Source organism: Lathyrus oleraceus, chromosome 4 (assembly GCF_024323335.1).
Source record: "Lathyrus oleraceus cultivar Zhongwan6 chromosome 4, CAAS_Psat_ZW6_1.0, whole genome shotgun sequence".
In the NCBI taxonomy this organism is placed as follows: Eukaryota; Viridiplantae; Streptophyta; class Magnoliopsida; order Fabales; family Fabaceae; genus Lathyrus; species Lathyrus oleraceus.
In genome coordinates this window covers 495108004-495127200 of record NC_066582.1, presented here as the reverse complement: position 1 = coordinate 495127200, position 19197 = coordinate 495108004, and the positions used below count along the sequence as shown (strand labels likewise).

Here is a 19197-nt window from a genome sequence, read left to right as displayed (position 1 = left end):
TCACTACAGAAAAGTTCAAAAAGACTCAAAGTTCCCAGAGTTAGAGAGAAACGAGTTCCACTGAGAAAATGTATGAATCTTGAAACACCATTTTCATTCAAATGCAAAGCTTTTTATTTCATTTTATGTTCTTTGTCAATCTACTTTCATTTCTCTTTTAACTTCATTGTCACTTTACATTTGTTTTACAACTTTCTAGCCTTTTTTAACATTGTCGAAATCACATTTCACATTAATTTTCTCGACGATTTCGACCTCAAAATCCTTTACGTTTCTACACAAAACTATAAACACAATATTTTAGCACTATATCTTATGATTATTTGGTCGATCCTGTAAGTAACCTTCAATAAAAGACTATCAGTTGTTTAACAACTTTCACAATAAAGACACTCTCTGTAGTATTATGCTGCATAGTGATTATCTTCCATTACTAAAGAAATCATATGGTGATAGATTCGATGATCATGTTATGATAGCATTAATCATCCCTCTTGTTCTAACTTTTCAAGTGGTAATAAGTTGCATTGTGATAAATCACCCTCTTAACAACAACGTTTTTGGGGTTATGTTGATTTATTTGCTAACAAGTGCAATATCAATTATAGAAGTGAGTTATGTTATGAAGATATAGTATTCTAAAAAATAATACACAGATTCTTAGCACTTATTTAGATTTTATTAAATGTATAATAATAATAAGCATTGAGAGTTGATGGATTCTTTTTCTATATGGATAAGTTTGAAAATTTGATTACCTCAATAAAAACAACATTTGCAAATTATTGGATTTGTGATATCATTATATTTTAGAGATATCTTTCTAACTCACATAGAAGCAAGTAGATGTAGAAATTTCATATTTGTGTATGCTTTTTATAAACCAATTTCATATCATTTACATATCTTAATTAACTAAAAATTGTTTAGTTCAGTTGAGGAAATAGTTAATTTAATTCACATTAAAAAATCATGGATATTCAAGAAATGAATTAATCACACTTCAATATTTTTGTAAGTCTTAACCAAGTGTCGCACAAGTGTAAAAAAAAAAAGAAATATGTGAAATATTTTTAAAAATTTTATGGCTCAACCTCCAAGTTTTGAGTCCTCTAACAAAGCCTCTTACTCTTTCTATTTTAAAATAAGTGTCATCTTAACAAATAAATAAAAATATATTATTATCAATTTTCAATACAATATTGTTGGTCAATCTAAGAACTAAGTCCAATTCTTTTAAATTCTGAATTTTCTAAAAGAATCATACTAGATGGTACAAATTAAGCATTTTCTTTGATTTTTTTTTGTTAAATGAAAAAATCCATTAATTTTGGTAATCAATCAGGCTTTTTTACATTACGCTTTATCTTCTTGGTCCAATATCCCTATTAAATTTAGGGAATTTGTTTTTCCGTCCTTAAGATGTGGTTAACACCATTGAAAATTCAAATTTGCATTTAGATGTTTACGAAAATGAATCTCCAAATGCACCTTAAAGCATCTCATCTTTCGTAAACTAAGCAACCATCTTTTTTTTTTCAAAATTTGTTTGGAGATGCATCTACGAAATTTTTTGGGATGTATTCAGAGATGTATCTCCGAAAACATCCTTGAACCCCATTTGTTTCATATTTTTCATTGAGTTGATTTATTTAACCATTCAATGACATTATTAAAAATGCATCTCCGAAAATGTCAAGTAGAAAATTGAATATATCATCACCTTGCATGATCATCTCTCCCACACTCCATATCACTTTCATAACCCAAAACCCTTAAAAAATTATTCTCAATCAACTTTTTGACTCCAAATCATCATTCTTGTGTTTTATCACATCAAAGGGCGTAAAAGAAGCTGCAATTTAAGGTAAAATCCACTTATTTCATCTCTCATTACTTGCATTAATCTTCTCTTTGAGCTGAAATAAATGTTGAGTTCGGATCTGCATATCTGAATTTACCTAGTCATGTTTCAGATGTGCATATTCAGAATTTTCCTGCTACTGTGAGTTTTTAAAACCACTTTTATGTTTTGGTTTGTATTAGATATGCTGCACTCATATATGTTTCCCAAAACTGTTGTAAGTAATGATGAAAAATCAGACATAGTGAAGGATGATGTTAAACTAGATGAAGTAAAGGATAATGTTAAACTGGTTATTGTCAAGATATATGTTGGTTAACATTTTAGAAATGAACAATAGTTTACTGCTCATGAACATAAGCTTGAATGGGTCCACATGGAGGCCAGGAAATTGGGATTTGCATTATAATCAGAAGGTATGACAATGCCTCAAATATAAGGCAAGCATTTGCAATCATAAGAAGCGAGAGAAGTGTCACATATGTTCCACCAATTCAGAAGTTGAAACGTGATGACAACATGTTGAGAAAATATGAATGTCCGTTTAAATTGCGCGTATATTATAAGGCGAATGATACATGGAAATTTAATGTCATTTATGGTATACATGATCATGCTTTGCAAACTGAGCTAGCAGGTCATCCCAGCGTATGTCGCCTTAAACCGGAGGAGAAGGAAATTGTTTCGAACATGCCTTTAATCAAGGTGGCGCCAAAAAAGATTACTTGAAGATTTGAAATGGAAAAGACTTGAAAGTGTTTCAACTATTAAACAAGTATACAATGCGCGTTATCAAAAAAACATGGCGGTAAGAGGTCCTAGATCCGAAATGCAACAATTGTTTAAGTTGTTGGATGATAACCACTATATTTCTAGGTACATAGTGTGTGAGGATAAAGTCATAGTTCGTGACATATTTTGGACTCATCCAGAAAGTATCAAGTTGTTCTCCAAATCCGAAATCTCAAAAAGTATTTACAAGGGTATTGCATTAGCAAACCACCTCCTTCACCGTCGATGCCGAAAGTAATCTACATTGAAGAAATGTCGCTTTTTATGCACAAACACATTGAGCGGATCGTCAATCTTAAGGGTGATGGTAATTGTGGTTTCGGGCCATATCATATTTGCTTGGTAGAGGAGAGGATAACGACTTTCTTGTCTACCAATAACTTTTGAAAGAGTTGACACCACATAGGGAATTTTATACACCGCTATACGGGAAAAAGAACATTTTGATGCAATTCAAGATGCTCTTATTCCTTGTGTTAGTGGTCTTGTACCAAAGTCAAAATGGACGTGCTTCTCTGAAAGGGGTCATCTGGTAGTAAGTTCATATAACATGGTGTGCATCAATTTGACAAGATATGGTTTCTCTGAGATATTTTTTCCACTTTGGAGTGGCTCACCTCAAGATCCATCCGGACACTTCATGCGTATTGGGTAGCTTTAAAAATCATTACATTTTGTTGAGTATTGTTCGAAATCAGGGTGTCCTATACCAAATACATCATTATAATGGAAGACACATTCTACAAGAGAGGCAAAAACTTGGCCGAATCAATTTTTGGAAAGGATGGAAGAGTTCACCAAATTGAGCGACCTTGAAAGAGAATCAAATAAGTAAAAGTTGAAGGAGGAACCAGTAGTAGATTTATACATTGATGCATATTTTGATACATTTTAGATTGTAATTGATACATTTTTTTGAATGTATTATCATCAACGATGTAATCTTGATACGATTTAATACATAAGTAATATATATTCAACAATTATGGTGTAAATCTCGACTATTTCGGTTTACAAATGTTATGGTTTACATTTTATGTTTTTGTTTACATAGTTTTCGGTGTGATTCTGGTACAGGGTGATTCTGGATATGCATATCCGGATACGTTCAACGCTAAATTAAAAAAAAATACAACATCGCACTTTACAGATGTGCATATCTGCAAACACCTATTTTTCGTTAAAAAAAGTTGGGTTTATTCAGAGATGCATCTCCAAAAAGCTCCCTGATGACATGATAAGGTTTCTAAGGTCCAAATTGGCCTAAAACTTGTATAAATAGGGTGTCTCTCATCCCATATTTTCTACAAAAACACATCACAATCAGAGAATGACTACATATCCATATATTACATTTGTGTATTTCAATGGCATAAAACCCCCACTTCAATTTCGGATTTGCGAGAACATACTTCTCGTCGATCTGAAAACCAAATTGAGTACTTTCTTGTGATATCTAAAAAATCGGAGAATTATGAAGCTCGAGTATCGTTCACCCTCGTTTGACAGCGAAGGGAAGATATAGTTCGTCAACTTTGAACTGAAGACGAATGAAGATTTAAATGTCATGTGGGGTATGTTTTATCGTTATGCATCAAAAGGCTTGATTGAAGTGGATACAAAGATTGCAAGATCTGCCGACAGTATTATTAATATGTTGCAATGTCCTGAACTACCCTCTTATAACAATATGTAATGTTAAATTTATGTTAACAACTATCTATGTAATCCAAAGTGTTTTAATTTAATGTCAAGTTGTTTTTATTTCTAGATATGTCTCGTACTGTCTTTATTTATAATTTGAAGTATCAAAATCATTTTCGGATATGCATTTCCGAATTATACCAAATACACTTTCGGAGATGTAACTCTGGACTAAAATTAAGTATACTATGGATGACTCACTCGTTTTCATTCAATTTTGTGAAAAATTGATGCGTCCAGAGATGCATCTATGAACTTTAAGGACATTTTTGGGTTTTCACTCGATTTCATTGCTTTTATGGCTATATATTGGGCCTTGAAATTATCCTCTCTTTGACATAATGGATTGAACCATCACCTAGACTCATCGGGGTTTATTTGATTTTGCTCACAATCCAACCAATGTGAGTTTTATCCCAAATAATGTCGCTTCTACAATTCAACGAAACCCTAACTTCTCCTTATTCCTTCTTCTCTTTCTCTATCATATCCATAATTATTTTGCAATTCGTGAATACAATAACCTTCATGGACTACATCTTTACTACAACATCTAACGCATTCATGATAGCTTGACCCTCCGCTACTATGGGGTTTGAGTAACCTTGTTTATTCCATATTATTGATGTCCTTATTGTTTTCATTGTCTTTGTTTTGCTAGGTATTACTTTCCCCATCTTCCAGATCTCTTATCTAATTTATGTTGGTATTATTCCTTTCTTCTCTCTCTTTATTTTCTTGATTACCTTATTTCTTCCACTTTTTATTAGAATTATTGATATGCTAAGTGTTTTTAAAAAGTTCTTTCTGTTATGATCCTTCTGCTTGTTAAGGTTGATACCATAAATATTATTCTTATCCTTCTTATCCTTTATTTTATTTTACTGATATCTGATGTTTTTGTTCTGATCTCCAATAATAATATGATTTTCTTTCTTCTAGGTTATTTTGTTGTCTTTATTGTTCTGCAGAGTGATTTGACCTTTAGAGCACTCACCATGAAACCCATTAGTTATTCTTCTCGAGGTATGGTTGCCATCCTTATTCCAGGTAATATCCAGAATTCTTGAAACATGACATATATCAAACAGTTCATAATAATGCTTGCTGTATTTGTCTATTTTTTCCTTTCCTTTCTTTGTATTAATTCATTGGTCCTCATTATCTCTGATGTTATCCTTTTGTAGAAACTTCTTGTTCTGGTCCTTCTTTTACTTCTTCTAGTTCTGGTAAACCTCATTTTCTTCATCTTCTTTCCTTTTCCTTTTGCCTTTGTCATTCCTATTACTTTCCATATTGTTTATCCTAATGATTTGGTGATTAATGGGGATCCTTTGGTTATCTTGGATGTTATGGTTTTGATTCCAGTTTATATTACCTTTATTTTTTAAAAGTTATTTTGTATTGATCCTTCTTTATATTGCTCTTGTTGTTGTTCTTAGAATCTTTGTTCCTAAGTCTAGTGTTGAAATTCTGCAGTGTATCATAAACACGCTGAAGACGAAAACAATGGCTTCCGATGACAAATCAGCGACATGACGAAAACAATGGCTTCCGATGACAAATCAGCGACATGACGAAAACAATGGCTTCCGATGACAAATCAACGACGTTTCCGAAGAATTACGGTTACGATTTGGTTTTGGGATGAATCGCTGCTTTCTACATACTCATGGTACCTTACACTAAGGTCGAAGAAAGTTTCAAATGTTCAGGCAATGCATGATATTCTTTATCATCGGTTTCACATAGATAATGTGAGTTTTCTCTGTGCTATTTTATTTTTAATGAACTTTATTAATTTGTAATTTTGTGAACATCGTTGATTGAATTTAGGGGTTTGTTAACAGTTTGATTATCTGGAGTTTCCTGGCGTTGTTCCTCGCACTTTCATTGGTAAGCTTTTGAATTTTCTACCATTTTTCTTTTTTTCTATCATCTAGGTCTTATTGATTTGTTATTTATGAGAAATTAGAAGTTTCTTTTCTGATAAGTGAGTAAATATGGCCTAGTGTGAATCCATTTAATATTGTTTGGGATTGTTAGAACTAGCTTGTTTTCTAACTGATAATGTAGTTATTGTATCTGTTTAGTTGTTGGTAGTAGCAATTGAATCATTCTCATCTCTTATTATTATATATCTTATCTCTAACCGTCTTAATTTTGTTCAGGCGCTTTGCTTGTCTCACTTGTTGCGTCTCCGATTGTGTTAATTGCAAGTTTACTGCATTTGCCAAAGTTTTATGCTCTTCTCATAGGTAGCCTCTTTTTGACAGTCATCGACACATTGCACATCCATTTTTGCTTATTTTTGTTTTCCTCTATTTAGAGTGCTCTAGTGTTTAATCTTTCTTTACCCTCTCCCTTACATTGCTAATACAAAAATGTTCATATTTATCAAATGTGTTATGGCTATGTAAAGACTGCTTCATGTATTTGATGAATCTGATTAACCTGGTTCTGTTGATAGTATGTTCTTTTATTGTTCATTTTGACCTTTTTTTTTCCACAACTTATTTTTCTTACATATTGTTGATATGCAGTTCGAATGGTCATAGGATGCATCATACTGTATACACTAAGATTCTTCCGTCAACAGGTTTGCACCTTTGACTCCTTTTCCCTCTTTCCTATTATCTCTATTGATAGTCAACAAAGAAGACCTATATTCACTAAGTGAATTTAATTTTTCTATGAATCTGTGCTCAGCAAAATCTTTGATATCTTAGCTATCTAATTAAAGTTCAGGTTTCATATGAAATGATAGTAAGGATAGTCTTTTTTAACATAGCATTCTAGAATTTTTCATAAACATTATTTCTTTTTGCTTAATTTGTTATCATAGCTATAAATTGTTATGATTAATAGGATTCCATAAACATTTTAGCTCATTTACAAAAACATGATTTCAAAACATTCTAGCTAATTTGCTATGCTTGTAGAAACTTGCTCATTTATTCTGTGCATCTTGACTGTACTTTAGCTAAGGGGGGTTCTTTCCATGCAATGCAACTCTATACGGGATATAATTGCTTTCTTGAGATTTGACTTCAGAATATTTTGTTTGTGAACCCTTTAAGGGTAGGGGAGATGTAGTTGTTTCTTTGATGGTTTTTCAGCAGAACTGTGGAACTCTCGCCACTATTGTAGATTAAGTTGAATATGTTCCCTGAGTCATGTTATTTGCTGCGCAGATCAGGAATAAATTTGGGCGCCAAGTAGAAACCTTCTTTGTGATACTAACTTCCATTCAGTTTCATTTTCTGTTCTATTGTTCTCGCCCGCTTCCTAACATTCTTGCTTTGGGTATAGGTATATTCCTTGCATTGATTCAATGAATTTTGTATTATCAATCTCACTATTTTCCTTGATTTTTTTTTGGTACAAATTTTCCCTGAAATTTTAATTATACCTTTATAAGGGAATTTCTTATGTGATAGTCAACATCATGGTTAGGTGTTTTTCTCTACTTATTTTGCAGTGAATTTGGCGTTTGGGTACTGGTTCCAGGGGCGCTTTTTATGCTGCTCTAAACTCTTTGGTATGTATGTCATATTTTACTTCAGTTTCATGTTGGGGCAGATTTTTAATTTTCCTTTACTAGCTTTTATGCAATTTTTCCCACTTCAAAACAATGTACATACTTTTTGCAATGCTATTATTATTATTTGATTAAATCTCCTGTTCGAGAATTAGTTTCCAAATTACACTGTAAAGATTAAATTTTGGATCTTAATTAGGAGTGGGACATGAAATTAGAATTTTTTTTAATCTTTTATAAGTATTTCTAGTAATTCACCCTTTTTTTTATTAAAATTAATGATCTTGTATCGCTTCCAAAAAAAATTGATGTAGAAAAAATATCAATTCAAAAATGTATGAAAATACTCATTATTCATATTATGTATGGTTTCTTTTTTTATTTTTTTTGTTTGATAGGTGTTGCTATTGTCCTATTAATTCATTTGGAATTGTGAAAATTTCTTCTGCGAGAATGTTTTCGGTGAGTGGATGCTGTTGTTTGCCAAATGAAAAAGAAAATTTGTTTTTGGTTGTATAGGGTGAGATCAAATCTTGTATCTCATGCGCTTTCAATTATAGTTTTTGAAATCCAATTTCATGTGTGTTATTACTAGAGATTGAAATCCTTATTTATTTTCTTTCTTTGGTTTTATCCAAATATCTATTTCTTATCTTTCTCTCTTTTGCTGATTTTCAACTAACAATAAGTGACAGAAAAAAATGGCAGCCATTGAAAATCCAAACTTTGTTTGAGGATCAAACTGGATTTAGTTCTTTCACGTTCAAAGTTGGTCCATTTTGAAGGCATTTGCTATTAGCCATTGAAAATCCAAACTTTGTTTTGAGGATCAAATTGGATTTAGTTCTTTCACGTTCAAAGTTGGTCCGTTTTGAAGGCATTTGCTATTATAGCTAACATATTTCTGGATCTTATCATTGTGGTTACAATATTTGAGCCGTCGAATACTAAAGACATTCTTCACATATGTGCTTTGATGATTTTTAATGACATTGCATCATTCTTCACGCTTAAGTTTATGACATGATATGTTACTAATACAACTATATTGATTTGATTTTGTTTTGCCTTTATAGTGGGGTGGTTAACCATAGAGCATGGGTTTGTTCAATGCAGTGAATTATTTCAACGGGTTAAACGAAGAATGTGATGTATTTCTCCAAATCACAATGACGAGGTAGATCGTTGGGTTTCAGCAGCAGATTCTGCGACCGCCTTTATGACAGCAACTGTCTTATATGTCCAAACTGCGATAGACTCTGCCCACAACGCTGCCGCATCAGCCCAAAGTGTAACTGACATTCTTCAGAATGCAAACCACTCTTCCGCACCTGACGCAACAACTTGAATATTAGTAATAATAACTAAATTTTTAGAGAAACAACTAATATTCAAGTTGTTACTCTCATGCGGATGCTGCTGAGGCCGTTGTGTGTCCAGTTGCGTCACGTGACAAGTCTCATGCATTGAGTGTGTATCCTGTTGTCGGATGGGAAGACTCGTTTGCATTCTTAAGAGTGTCAGTTACACTTTGCGATGATGCGCCGACGTTGCAGGCAGAGTCCGTTCAGTTTGGACAGATACGGCGGTTGTTGCCATAGAGGCTGCCGCAGCAGATTCTGGTACTGAAACCCGACGGTCGACCTCGTCCTGGTGATTTGGAGGAATACACCACATTCTTTGTTTAAGATGTTGAAATAGTTCACTACATTGCATAAACCCATACTCTAGGGTTAACCATCCCACTACACAAAGACAGAACATAATCAGATTAGTATATTTATATTAGCAACGTATCGGGCCATAAACTTGAGCGTGAAGACTGATGCAATGCCATTAAAAATCACAAATGTGAAGAATGCCCTTAGTATTCGACGGCTCAAATATTGTACTCACAATGATAAGATCGAAAAAAATGTTCAAAAAGTGTGATGCTTTGAACGTGAAAGATCTAAATACACAGCGATAGAGTTTGGATATTCAATGGCCCCCATTTTTTTTGATGCAATTGTTTATTAGTTTATTAGTTGAAAACAGCAAAGGAGAGAAATAAATGTTGGGATAAAATCAAAGAAAGAGAATAAATAGGGATTTCAATCATTAGTGGGCCTTAATAAAGAAATTGAATTTCAAAAACTGTTATTGTTATTAAAAGTGCATGATACACAGTTTGATCTCACTATATACAACCAAAAACAATTTTTCTTTTTCATTTGGCAGACAACAACATCTACTCAAGAGGTGTCAAACTATCGAACATTCTCGCAGAAGGAATTTTCACAATTCCAAATGAATTAATAGAACAAAAAATAATAATAAAGAAAGAATTACATACCAAAATATATATATTTCAATATTAACTTTATATATTATTAATCTATGAAACTAAAGTAAAAATTGAATTAAAATAAATTATGAATGAGTATTTTCATATATTTTTTCTACATCAATTTTTTGTTGGAAGTGAGATCTTTAATTTCAATTAAAAAAAGGTGAATTACTAGAAATGCTTATAAAAGATTAAAAAAAATTCAATCCTAATTTAGATTAAATGGAAAAGCTATAAATGTTTTGTAATGACATCTGATTAAAGACAGATACACCAACAAATGAGAGGGAGTCATTGATCTAAAATTTGTAACTCACAATATCAAGATAAAAGAGTAGATTTCAGCTGAAGTTGAAGGAAGATTGAGAGCCATGAACATGAGAACTTCACAGGTAGCTCATGTCCAACAAACACAATCAATAAGATGTGAAAGCATGGAAGAGTTCACCAAATTGAGCGACCTTGAAAGAGAATCAAATAAGTAAAAGTTGAAGGAGGAACCAGTAGTAAATTTATACATTGATGCATCTTTTGATACATTTTAGATTGTAATTGATACACTTTTTTTGAATGATTACGATGTAATCTTGATACGATTTAATACATAAGTAATATATATTCAACAATTATGGTGTAAATCTCAACTATTTCGGTTTACAAATGTTATGGTTTACATTTTATGTTTTTGTTTACACAGTTCTCGGTGTGATTCTGGTACATGGTGATTCTGGATATGCATATCCGGATACGTTCAACGCTAAATTAAAAAAAATACAACATCGCACTTTATAGATGTGCATATCTGCAAACACCCATTTTTCGTTAAAAAAATTGGGTTTATTCAGAGATGCATCTCCAAAAAGCTCCCTGATGACATGATAAGGTTTCTAAGGTCCAAATTGGCCTAAAACTTGTATAAATAGGGTGTCTCTCATCCCATATTTTCTACAAAAACACACCACAATCAGAGAATGACTACATATCCCTATATTACATTTGTGTATTTCAATGGCACAAAATCCCCCACTTCAATTTCGGATTTGCGAGGACATACTTCTCATCGATCTGAAAACCAAATTGAGTACTTTCTTGTGATATCTAAAAGATTAGAGAATTATGAAGCTCGAGTATCGTTCACCCTCGTTTGACAGCGAAGGGAAGATATAGTTCGTCAGCTTTGAATTGAAGACGAATGAAGATTTAAATGTCATGTGGGGTATGTTTTATCGTTATGCATCAAAAGGCTTGATTGAAGTGGATACAAAGATTGCAAGATCTACCGACAGTATTATTAATATGTTGCAATGTCCTGAACTACCCACTTGTAACAATATGTAATGTTAAATTTATGTTAACAACTATCTATGTAATGCAGAGTGTTTTAATTTAATGTCAAGTTGTTTTTATTTTATGATATGTCTCATACTGTCTTTGTTTCTAATTTGAAGTATCAAGATCATTTTCGGATATGCATCTCCGAGTTATGCCAAATACACTTTCAGAGATGTAACTCTGGACTAAAATTAAGTATACTATGCATGACTCACTCGTTTTCATTCAATTTTGTGGGAAATTGGTGCGTCCAGAGATGCATCTATGAACTTTTAAGGATATTTTTGGGTTTTCACCAAGGTTTTGTGAGAAGTTATAATGATGGGAAAAGAAATTCCCTAAATTTAATACAAATTTATTCTATTTCATTGCTTTTATGGCTATATATTGGGCCTTGAAATTATCCTCTCTTTGACCTAATGGATTGAACCATCACCTAGACTTATCAAGGGTTTATTTGATTTTGCTCACAATCCAACCAATGTGAGTTTTATCCCAAATAATGTCGCTTCTACAATTCAACGAAACCCTAACTTCTCCTTATTCCTTCTTCTCTTTCTCTATCATATCCATAATTATTTTGCAATTCGTGAATACGATAACCTTCATGGACTACATCTTTACTACAACATCTAACGCATTCATGATAGCTTGACCCTCCGCTACTATGGGGTTTGAGTAACCTTGTTTATTCCATATTATCTATATCCTTATTGTTTTCATTGTCTTTGTTTTGCTAGGTATTACTTTCCCCATCTTCCAGATCTTTTATCTAATTTATGTTGGTATTATTCCTTTCTTCTCTCTCTTTATTTTCTTGGTTACCTTATTTCTTCCACTTTTTATTAGAATCATTGATATGCTAAGTGTTTTTAAAAAGTTCTTTCTGTTATGATCCTTCTGCTTGTTAAGGTTGATACCATAAATATTATTCTTATCCTTCTTATCCTTTATTTTATTTTACTGATATCTGATGTTTTTGTTCTGATCTCCAATAATAATATGATTTTCTTTCTTCTAGGTTATTTTGTTGTCTTTATTGTTCTGCAGAGTGATTTGACCTTTAGAGCACTCACCATGAAACCCATTAGTTATTCTTCTCGAGGTATGGTTGCCATCCTTATTCCAGTTAATATCCAGAATTCTTGAAACATGACATATATCAAACAGTTCATAATAATGCTGGCTGTATTTGTCTATTTTTTCCTTTCCTTTCTTTGTATTAATTCATTGGTCCTCATTATCTCTGATGTTATCCTTTTGTAGAAACTTCTTGTTCTGGTTCTTCTTGTACTTCTTCTAGTTCTGGTAAATCTCATTTTATTTGAAATTTTGATTTAGAAAAACTTATGGCACGAAAGTAAGTTTCAAATATTTCTCGGATCCAAAATCGTCTAACCGAACCTACTATCGAAAAGCCCGGATATGCGTATCTGTACCAATGGTATGATAATAATTCACAAGTTGATTTATCAACACTTCAAGCACTAAATTGAATTCTATATTATAGTAAGGATCTATCTCCAATGATAACAACACACGAAAAACTAGTTTAAACAATTTGTCAAACACTTTGCGTGCAATCAACAAAGTTTGGATATTAGTATAGTGTTTGTAGTTCTTAGAAACCAATCACTACCAAATGATATGTGATTACCACAACATCATAATTTAACAATGAATTAGGGTAAGGGTCGGGAGATGAAGTAAAATGTTCCTAAGTCTAGTGTTGAAATTCTGCAGTGTATCATAAACACGCTGAAGACGAAAACAATGGCTTCCGATGACAAATCAGCGACGTTTCCGAAGAATTACGGTTACGATTTGGTTTTGGGATGAATCGCTGCTTTCTACATACTCATGGTACCTTACACTAAGGTCGAAGAAAGTTTCAATGTTCAGGCAATGCATGATATTCTTTATCATCGGTTTCACATAGATAATGTGAGTTTTCTCTGTGCTATTTTATTTTTAATGAACTTTATTAATTTGTAATTTTGTGAACATTGTTGATTGAATTTAGGGTTTTGTTAACAGTATGATTATCTGGAGTTTCCTGGCGTTGTTCCTCGCACTTTCATTGGTAAGCTTTTGAATTTTCTACCATTTTTCTTTTTTTCTATCATTTAGTCTTATTGATTTGTTATTTATGAGAAATTAGAAGTTTCTTTTCTGATAAGTTAGTAAATATGGCCTAGTGTGAATCCATTTAATATTGTTTGGGATTGTTAGAACTAGCTTGTTTTCTAACCGATAATGTAGTTATTGTATCTGTTTAGTTGTTGGTAGTAGCAATTGAATCATTCTCATCTCTTATTATTATATATCTTATCTCTAACCGTCTTAATTTTGTTCAGGCGCTTTGCTTGTGTCACTTATTGCGTCTCCGATTGTGTTAATTGCAAGTTTACTGCATTTGCCAAAGTTTTATGCTCTTCTCATAGGTAGCCTCTTTTTGACAGTCATCGACACATTGCACATCCATTTTTGCTTATTTTTGTTTTCCTCTATTTAGAGTGCTCTAGTGTTTAATCTTTCTTTACCCCCCTCCCCCTTACATTTCTAATACAAAATGTTAAAATTTATCAAATTTGGTGCTCTGTGGCTATGTAAAGACTGCTTCATGTATTTGATGAATCTGATTAAACCTGGTTCTGTTGATAGTATGTTCTTTTATTGTTCATTTTGACCTTTTTTTTCCACAACTTATTTTTCTTACATATTGTTGATATGTAGTTCGAATGGTCCTAGGATGCATCATACTGTATACACTAAGATTCTTCCGTCAACAGGTTTGCACCTTTGACTCCTTTTCCCTCTTTCCTATTATCTCTATTGATAGTAAACAAAGAAGACCTATATTCACTAAGTGAATATAATTTTTCTATGAATCTGTGCTCAGCAAAATCTTTGATATCTTAGCTATCTAATTAAAGTTCAGGTTTCATATGAAATGATAGTAAGGATAATCTTTTTTAACATAGCATTCTAGATTTTTCATAAACATTATTTCTTTTTGCTTAATTTGTTATCATAGCTATAAATTGTTATGATTAATAGGATTCCATAAACATTTTAGCTCATTTACAAAAACATGATTTCAAAACATTCTAGCTAATTTGCTATGCTTGTAGAAACTTGCTCATTTATTCTGTGCATCTTGATTGTACTTTAGCTAAGGGGGGTTCTTTCCATGCAATGCAACTCTATACGGGATATAATTGCTTTCTTGAAATTTGACTTCATAATATTTTGTTTGTGAACCCTTCAAGGGTAGGGGAGATGTAGTTGTTTCTTTGATGGTTTTTCAGCAGAACTGTGGAACTCTCGCCACTATTGTAGATTAAGTTGAATATGTTCCCTGAGTCATGTTATTTGCTGCGCAGATCATGAATAAATTTGGGCGCCAAGTAGAAACCTTCTTTTTGATTCTAACATTCTTGCTTTGGGTATAGGTATATTTCTTGCATTGATTCAATGAATTTTGTATTATCAATCTCACTATTTTCCTTGATTTTTTTTTGTTACAAATTTTCCCTGAAATTTTAATTATACCTTTATAAGGGAATTTCTTATGTGATAGTCATCATGGTTAGGTGTTTTTCTCTACTTATTTTGCAGTGAATTTGGCGTTTGGGTACTGGTTCCAGGGGCGCTTTTATGCTGCTCTAAACTCTTTGGTATGTATGTCATATTTTACTTCAGTTTCATGTTGGGGCAGATTTTTAATTTTCCTTTACTAGCTTTTATGCAATTTTTCCCACTTCAAAACAATGTACATACTTTTTGCAATGCTATTATATTATTTGATTAAATTAGTTTCCAAATTAGTCTTTTACAGTAAAGTTGCTATCTTTAAAAAGAAAATGTAAACTAACATTTGATGTTGGATTTTACACCGTAAAGATTAAATTTTGGAACTTAATTAGGATTGGGACATGAAATTAGAATTTTTTTTTAAATCTTTTATAAGCATTTCTAGTAACTCATCTTTTTTTAATTAAAATTAATGATCTTGTATTGCTTCCAAAAAAAATTGATGTAGAAAAAATACCAATTCAAAAATGAATGAAAATACTCGTTCATAGTTTTTTTTAATTCAATTTTTTACTTTAGTTTCATAGATTAATGATATATAAATTTAATATTGAAATATATATGTTTTGTTATATACGGTTTCTTTCTTTATTATTATTTTTTATTTGATAAACTTAGTTGTTGTTATTGTCCTATTAATTCATTTGGAATTATGAAAATTCCTTCTGCGAGAATGTTTTCGGTGATTGGTGCGAATTTGACACCTCTTGAGTGGATGGTGCGAATTTGACACCTCTTAAGTGGATGCGGATTCTGTTGTCTTTCAAATGAAAAAGAAAATTTGTGTATCACCGATCAAATTGTGTATCATGTGCTTTTAATAGGATCCACTAATGATTGAAGTCCTTATTTATTCCCTTTCTTTGGTTTTATTCAAATATTTATTTCTTATCTTTCTCTTTGCTGCTTTCAACTAACGATCAGTGATAGCATAAAAATTGGTAGGAAAATCCAAACCCTGTTTTAAGAAACAAGTTTGCTAAAGCGGTAAAACTAAGTTTTGTTCCATATTATCGCTATGTATTTAGGTCTTTCACGTTCAAAGTAGCACATTTTTGGTCCGTTTTTGAAGGCATTTATCATTGTGGTTACAATATTCGAGTTGTCGAATACTAATGGAGTTCTTCACATATGTGCATTAATGATTTTTAATGGCATTGCATCATTCTTCACGCTCAAGTTATATTAGCAACGTATCGAGCCATAAACTTGAGCGTGAAGAATGATGCGTATAACTTGAGCGTGAAGAATGATGCAATGCCATTAAAAATCATCAAAGCACGTATGTGAACAATGCCCTTAGTATTCAACGGTTCAAATATTGTACCCACAACGATAAGATCGAAAAAAATGTTTGCTGCAATAGCAAATACCTTCAAAAACGGACCAAGAGTGTGCTGTTTTGAACGTGAAAGATCTAAATACACAGCGATAATGGTTCAAATGGAACAAAACTTAGTTTTACAGCTTTAGTAAACTTGTTCCTCAAAATAGAGTTTGGGTTTTCAATAACCGCCATTTTTTGCTGCCACTGTTTGTTAGTAAAAAGCAGCAAAGGAGAGAAATGGATATTTGAATAAAACCAAAGAAAGAGAATAAATAGAGATTTCAATTATTAGTGCGCCCTAATAACACACAATAAAGAAATTGGATTTCAAAAACTATTATTGAAAGTGCATGAAACACAATTTGATCTTACCATATACAACCAAAAACAATTTTTCTTTTTCATTTGGCAGATAACAACATCCCTCGAGAGCTATTTTCTTCACACCACTCACCGAAACTATTGGACATTCTCGCCGAAGGAATTTTCACAATTTCAAATGAATTAATAGCACAATAACAACAACTATGCCTATCAAACAAAAGATAATAATAAAGGAAGAAGCCATACATACCAAAACATATATATTTCAATATTAAATTTATATATCATTAATCTATAAAACTAAAGTAAAAATTGAATTAAAATAAATTATGACCGAGTATTTTCATACATTTTTTGTTGGAAGAGAGATCATTAATTTCAACTAAAAAAAGGTGAATTATTAGAAATGTTTATAAAAGATTAAAAAATATTCAATCCTAATTTAGATCAAATGGAAAAGCTATAAATGTTTTGTAATGACATCCGATTAAAAATCAAATTAGAACAACAAATGAGAAGGAGTCATTGATCAAAAATTTGCAACTCACATTATCAAGATAAAAGAGTAGATTGCAGCTGAAGTTAACAGAAGATCGAGAGCCATTAACATGAGAACTTTAACAAACACATTCAGTAAGATGTGAAAATTTGATATCTTACTGAATGTGTTTGTTGGACATGAGCTACATGTGAAGGAGGGATCTAAAATTTGACATCTTATTGATTGTGTTTGTTGGACATGAGCTACATGTGAAAGATCTAGGATCTAAAATTTCACATTTTACTACATGTGAAAGATCTAGGATCTAAAATTTCACATTTTACTGATTGTGTTTGTTGGACATGAGCTACATGTGATGGATCTAAAATTTCACATTTTACTGATTGTGTTTGTTGGACATGAGCTACATGTGATGGATCTAAAATTTCATATATATATATATATATATATATATATATATATATATATATATGCACGACATCTCATTGATTTCGCTTTAAAATCATATTTTATAGTTAGTTCCATAGCATGGAATAACATAAATGGAAGTTTTATATGTATAAATATGAAAGTATAACAATCATATTTATAAACTAAAAATAAATTGTGTATTTAAAGAATCATACAAACTATTAAAATTTAAGAAATATATGCTTTTTTATTTAAGAATGTCGGGTAACTTTTATCACAAATTATTTGACAAACGATGATAAATTGAGAGGAAAATAGAGAGTGATTGACGAAGAAAAAGTTTATTAAATGTTGTGTTGAATTGAGTTAGTATTTTAATTATAATGAGTGGTGGTATTTGTAGACACTAGTTACATGTTACACTTGAAATTTTGAGCTAGTAGAAAGTCAACAATGAATGTCAATAAAAAGTCATTTGCTGTGAGAAAGCATTAATGAAGTGTTTTAAAGAGCATTGATGATAACGCGTCGACAAACTAATAATGAGGGATCGACCGAGCTGTCGGCACAGGTAAATATGGTTCAGAGAAATCTCAGAGACAAATCCCAAGACCAGGATCGCTTGGAAACATTCCAAACTCTCGAAAAGGACAGTCGACGGGGGATTTTATTTTAGAAGAAGATCAGTCGACTAAACCACATAAGGTTGAAAGACTTAGTAATTTATAAGTCGAAAGTCCTTAGTAGGCAGCCTCAACAACACGTTGGAGCAGTTACCATCAGGGGTTCTGAGGAAATTGGAAGCAAATACAACTCAATATGGGTTTTAAATAGATATAGTCGTGGATGACACATAAACACGCTAGTGGGAGCCTAAAGATTGAACATGGAGTGAATGCAGAAGTTCCTTAGTGGTCATAACCGTAATCGACGGTTAATTTGTAAATAGAATAAATAGCGAACTCATTCATAACCGCCGTCGACGGTTAATTCTAGAATCACATAAAGTGGTTTATATGTGGTACTTAAATAATGTACAATAGTAGAAAGTTACATAAATACATACACCCCACAAACAAACATGGTATGCTAAATATTATAAAAGTAACATAAATTAATCATGAATAAAATGGAAATGAAGCAAAACTAGCTAACGTAAAAGTTCTCCAAAATGTGTCATCAGGTCATCTTTCCTTTACCTTTCGCTGCTAATTGCTCGCATGTAAAATATTATAATAACAACAGGGTGAGAATAAACTATCTTAGTGGAGTTCTCCTAACTTATGAGTGTTCTCGGTCATAGGTATCAACATGGATTATTACTCTAAGGTTCCACACGTTAACCATTTTATCACATACCACACATAATACACCAGAGCAACAAAAGTACTAGTAATTACGCAAGTAACGTATCAACGAGGCTTACTAAAATTTCTACCCTCAAGGTTTGATCTTTCAGATTTACCTGCCGACC

At 32.0% G+C, this 19197-nt stretch overlaps 2 protein-coding genes across 22 annotated transcripts in view; both read left to right on the top strand.

The window, feature by feature from the left end:
• Positions 1-4727: 4727 nt before the first annotated feature.
• LOC127076693 (dol-P-Man:Man(7)GlcNAc(2)-PP-Dol alpha-1,6-mannosyltransferase) overlaps positions 4728-19197 on the top strand; it is a 65650-nt gene continuing 51180 nt past the window's right edge. The window contains exons 1-6 of one of the 14 annotated variants that reach the window (XM_051018427.1): positions 11957-12045; positions 12303-12347; positions 12584-12667; positions 13306-13506; positions 13600-13645; positions 13920-14006. In XM_051018427.1, the coding sequence (XP_050874384.1) occupies positions 13423-13506; positions 13600-13645; positions 13920-14006 (217 nt within the window). In that variant the 5' untranslated portion in view covers positions 11957-12045; positions 12303-12347; positions 12584-12667; positions 13306-13422. Of the gene's footprint in view, positions 4765-11956; positions 12348-12583; positions 12668-12828; positions 12871-12903; positions 13007-13305; positions 13507-13599; positions 13646-13919; positions 14007-19197 lie in introns of those variants that run through there. The other 13 variants (XM_051018425.1, XM_051018422.1, XM_051018423.1 and 10 more) reach the window with 13 other exon arrangements.
• Positions 4844-10868, top strand: LOC127076696 (dol-P-Man:Man(7)GlcNAc(2)-PP-Dol alpha-1,6-mannosyltransferase). Of its 8 annotated transcripts, none has more exons than XM_051018434.1 (10): positions 4844-5066; positions 5303-5589; positions 5840-6117; positions 6211-6256; positions 6532-6618; positions 6904-6959; positions 7555-7672; positions 7842-7901; positions 8300-8363; positions 9018-9885. In XM_051018434.1, the coding sequence occupies exons 3-9, from the start codon at positions 5956-5958 to the stop codon at positions 8335-8337; spliced, it is 567 nt and encodes a 188-aa protein (XP_050874391.1). In that variant the 5' UTR covers positions 4844-5066; positions 5303-5589; positions 5840-5955; the 3' UTR covers positions 8338-8363; positions 9018-9885. The 8 variants fall into 8 exon arrangements, with proteins under 8 accessions (XP_050874391.1, XP_050874392.1, XP_050874395.1 ...); XM_051018435.1 differs by having other exon boundaries at positions 8978-9885; XM_051018438.1 differs by lacking the exons at positions 8300-8363; positions 9018-9885 and adding an exon at positions 10495-10868.